The sequence below is a fragment of the Bidens hawaiensis genome, unplaced genomic scaffold (genome assembly GCF_021521415.1).
Source record: "Bidens hawaiensis isolate Kalapana, Puna unplaced genomic scaffold, B.hawaiensis_p1.1 tig00048359_1, whole genome shotgun sequence".
Classification (NCBI taxonomy): Eukaryota; Viridiplantae; Streptophyta; class Magnoliopsida; order Asterales; family Asteraceae; genus Bidens; species Bidens hawaiensis.
This window is the reverse complement of record NW_027498664.1, coordinates 6,165-11,144: the sequence shown is the minus strand read 5'-3', so window position 1 is coordinate 11,144 and position 4,980 is coordinate 6,165. Positions and strand designations below refer to the sequence as shown.

At 32.3% G+C, this 4,980-nt stretch overlaps 1 protein-coding gene across 1 annotated transcript; it reads right to left on the bottom strand.

Moving 5' to 3' along the window:
- Nucleotides 1–1,458: 1,458 nt before the first annotated feature.
- LOC143597483 (uncharacterized) lies at nt 1,459–4,708 on the bottom strand. Its single transcript, XM_077075976.1, has 3 exons — nt 4,622–4,708; nt 2,525–2,620; nt 1,459–2,460 (listed from the first exon to the last, which is right to left on the bottom strand). Exons 1-3 carry the CDS (start codon nt 4,706–4,708, stop codon nt 1,459–1,461), a joined length of 1,185 nt encoding a protein of 394 aa, XP_076932091.1.
- Nucleotides 4,709–4,980: the final 272 nt, after the last annotated feature.

Below are 4,980 nucleotides of genomic sequence, written 5' to 3'. Positions count from 1 at the left end.
TCCTTGTGTTCATTAACATACGGATCAATACATGTCATATGTTGTAGAACAGCAAAATGGGCAATTTGTAGCTCATCAGACGACGGACTGATTAATTTCTTACCAACTCCTCCCTTACCTGCAAGTCGACCTGAATGACGTGATTTATGAACACCAATACTTTTAACCCCTTCCATATAACCTGTATATAAATCAAGAATTACAATGATATTTATAATCAAGGAAATCCATTATATTATAAATGTTGTGATATCAATACCTGTGCAGAATTCGGTCGCCTCTTCAGAAGTATACCCTTGAACAATGCTACCCTCTGGTCGATTACGGTTTCTCACATAACCTTTTAGCACGCCCATATATCTTTCAAAGGGGTGCATGTATCATAGGAATACTGGACCACAAGACTTTATCTCTTTTACGATATGAGATACTAAATGGACCATTATATCAAAAAAGGATGGTGGAAAGTACATCTCTAGTTCACAAAGGGTAATATAAATACCCTTCTCCAACTTATCTAAGTCTTCTGGATCAATAACCTTTGAGTGAATCGTGTTGAAAAACAAACAAAGTTCAGTGATTGTATGTCGGACTTCCTCAGGTAGCAATCCACGAATTGCAATAGGAATCATGTGTGTCATCAAAACATGACAATCATGAGATTTCATACCAAGCAACTTACGATCTTTCACTGACACCAGCCTTTTAATGTTTGCTGAATAACTAGATGGAACTTTAATATCGTGCAAACATTGACAAAACTTTATTTTCTCTTCTTTTGACATCGTATGGCATGCTGGTGGAAGATAGATACTTTTGGCTCTCTCAAATGGGGCAAGCTCTGGACGTATTCCCATTTTTTCATATCTTTACTAACTTTAATCTCATCTTTGGTTTTTCCAGGAATGTCTAACAATAAACCCAACAAACTTTCACATATATTTTTCTCGATATGCATAACATCCAGACAATGCCGAACTTCCAAACTTTTCCAGTAAGGTAAATCCCAAAATATGGACCTCTTTCTCCAATTGTCTACTTTCTCAGTACGACTTCTTTTTCCAAGAATAGTATTCATATTTTCTACTTTCAAATACGCATCAAAATCTTTCCTAGCTCTTTCAAGCTCAACGTTTCCGTCAAATTCTTTTGAAAGTGTTCGATAACGGTGATTTCAAGGAAGAAATCGTCGATGTCCCATATACACATTTTTTTGCAATGTTTTAATCTTATAGAGCTTGTTTTGTCTTCACATACAGTACAAGCTTGTTTCCCTTTCGTACTATATCCTGACAAATTGGCATATGCTGGGAAATCACTTATGGTGCAAAAAAGCATGGCTCACAACTTAAAGTTCGCCTTTTCATAAGCATCATACACGTCTACACCTTGACTCCATAGGGTTTTAAGATCATCAATCAAAGGAGATAAATAAACATCGATGTCATTACCAGGTTGTTAAGGACCCTGAATTAATAATGACAACATTATGTATTTTCTTTTCATGCATAACCATGGAGGAAGGTTATAGATCGATAGAAGAACCGGCCAAGTACTATGATGACTACTCATGTCTCTGAAAGGATTGATACCATCGGAACTAAGACCAAATCGTATATTTCTAGCCTCGTTACCAAAATCTGGATAATCATAATCAAAGTTTCTCCACTGAGGTGAATCCGCCACATGCCTCAACTTTCCATCATCTTTACACTCATCAGAATGCCAACGCAACAACTTTGACTCTTTAGGATTTGCAAATAGACGCTTTAGTCTCGGTATAATGGGGAAATACCACAATACTTTAGCTGGTGGCCCGTTTTTTGTCACATCATCATCATATTCATCATTTTCATTTTTACGCTTGTACCTCAATTCACCACATGTAAAGCACGTATGAGCGTTTGCAAACTGATTTCTATACAACATACAGTCATTCGGACATGCATGTATTCTTTGAACCTCTAATTCCGTTGGGCAGATCAATTTCTTAGCTTGGTATATGGATATAGGTAACTCGTTGTCTTCGGGCAGCATGTCATGCAATAGTTCTAATAGACATGTAAAACTCTTATAGCTCCAACTGTAGTTTGTCTTTAAGTTTAAGAGTTTCAACACGGCGCTAAGTTTAGAAAAATTTTTACAACCATTGTATAACGGTTTTTCCGCGTCGGCAAATATCTGTTGTAGTTTTTTCATTTCATTGTCGTAGGTATTAGTTTCCAAATCATTGCACATGTCATTTAAATTATCATTGACCTCGTTTAAATTATCATTGCCCTCGTTTGAATTGTCATTATCATCAGTAACGTGCAGAGCATTGTTCGCGTCATTATAATTAGTGTTTAAATCTATCGATGTTGTGCTTTGACTAGCAAGTGATTCCCCATGTTTTGACCAACAAGTATAATTGAACATGAATCCCCTTTTCAACAGATGATACTCTATTTGCTTTATATCCTTGAATTCAGTAAAAGTTTTGCATTCCGTAAGGACATGAAATTGTCCTTTTCCCTTTTTTTACACGATCCTCTTGAGCAACCTTAAGAAAAGTTTCCATGCCGATCACAAATCTTGGGTCAGTATGCCTAATTCCGTACATCCAACTTTTACGATCAATCTGAAATGAATAAATAAACATAACCATATATGAACTAAAATAGTATATATGATGTAAATAAATAAACAGAAATTAACCTGTGGTGGTGGATGTCAACCCACTTTTTCTATTGTATTATCTCAGATAGATACAGTTTACCGAGTTGATTGTTTAAAAAAAACTAGCAACGTTTCCCTTTAACTTCTTGAGTTTACTTATAAATAGCAAGCTCGATAGGGTAAAAAGAAATTTATTGTTTTTTTTAACAATCAAACCGTTAAAACACACACACACACAAACATATATATATATATATTCTAAGATAGAACAATCAAAAAGCACTACCTCGGACACAGACAATCCAAAATAATTGCATACGGTTACAAATCTAAATCAATATGAAAACACAGGGGTGGGTTATAATAAAAAGAAATAGTTTTATAGGAAGAGTAAGAATGAATCTAAATCTTTGGATTTATGATCTAGTGGTTGAGATTGGTAGTTTTTAAAATACCAAATAGTTTCCTAGGATCAAGGACTTAGGCTAAATAGTTTCCTACCTCTAAATTTTAAGTTATTCCTACTCTTCCTACAAAACTATGTCTTTTTATTTTAACCATTATCTGAAAACACACACACACACACACACACACACATATATATATATATATATATATATATATATATGTGCACACGTGTATATATATAATAATAATAAATTACTAGATTAATTAAAAATTATAATAAGTTCGTACAACTTTATATATATATATATATATGTGTGTGTGTGTGCACGCGTGTATATATATAATAATAATAATAATAATAATAATAAGTTACTAGATTAATTAAAAATTATAATAAGTTCGTACATCTTCATTTAAATTAACCTAAATGACCCTTAAAAAGTCATTATTAATTTATTACTCGGTTTTCTTATTCAATCCTAAAACAAATATCATCACATTAATATATATCATAAATGAAAACAAACATCCGTATCAATTATTTTAACAAAGTATTTGAGTTTACTCAAAAGAGAATATTTAACAAAAGAATATTACCTAGTTGACTAGGATGGGACATGTATTTCATGTAAAATTTGAGAAACACCGGTACCGTATCAAATCCCAGTACAATATCGAAGACTCAAAACTTGATAGTGATTCGGTACCGAATTTGGTACCGGCATCAATCGGTACTTGTACCGAAAAGGTGATTCATGTTACGACCTTTTATTGGATAAAAGCTAATGAAATACTATACTACTTTGAATGAACATTCAAAGATGATTCATGTTACTACCTTTAGTTGAATAAAAAAACTAATGAAATATTATTTTGAATGAAATAACATACCTTGAATTTGTAAAACTTTAACTTTGATTTGCAGAATGAATGGAACCAAAATTGAGCCACATATATACTTCAATTAAACAAGATATATGTGTACTTTTTAAATTTTAAATTATCCTTCTTCAATTATCGTTTGAATTTAAAATTCTAAAAAGGATATACGTTACTTATAGTTCTTTGTTATCATTTAATTATGATATGTATTTAATTATTGTAGAGAAAGAATATATATAAATATATATGTCGGTTTAAAACAAACTTAATATGGTAGGTTTACCGATCAAATATCACGGTTAAATCACAAAGTAATTAAAAAAGGCGGTTACAAATTAATTAAATCTCAAGGTATTAAAAATGGCGGTTCAGCAAAATTAATTAAATTGAAAAGTCAAATGTTAAATATCAAATATAACGCTCTTTTTTCAAACCGTTATAAATGTTTTCAACTATGGCGGTGTTATTCTAAACCGCCTTAAATTCTTTTTTGGACCGCCTTATATGATGATTTTTGTACTTGTGAATCTATATATATAGATGAAAGATCCAATACAATAATCCCTAATCGTACATATGTATGCGAGTTCCTACAATGTTGATTTCAAAATCACGCGATGGCAATATTGTAAATTTCATCAACTATGATCCACTGCTCCCATCGATTCCATACGCCTTCACTATCACCGTTCATCAATTCGTCACCGTCAACGATTGTATCCACCGTCGCGACCATCGACGTTACCGTCGTGAACTCCATCTTCCTCCGTCACGAGTTGTTCACAGGTTAGTTTATCAAATTGATCAATTGAAATTGAAATTGATGAACTAAATGATCAATTAAACTTTGAAATTGATCCAATTAATCATCAATTTGAAGTTTCAGTTATCAATTTTGAGTTTGAGTTCTGGGTTTTAACATTGAACGTATTAACATTAACCTAAAACGTATAAACAGAACGTATAAACTTTTTGTACTGAACTTTTAAAGTTTAATTGATTTTTGTTCTGAACATTTAAACAGAACGTATA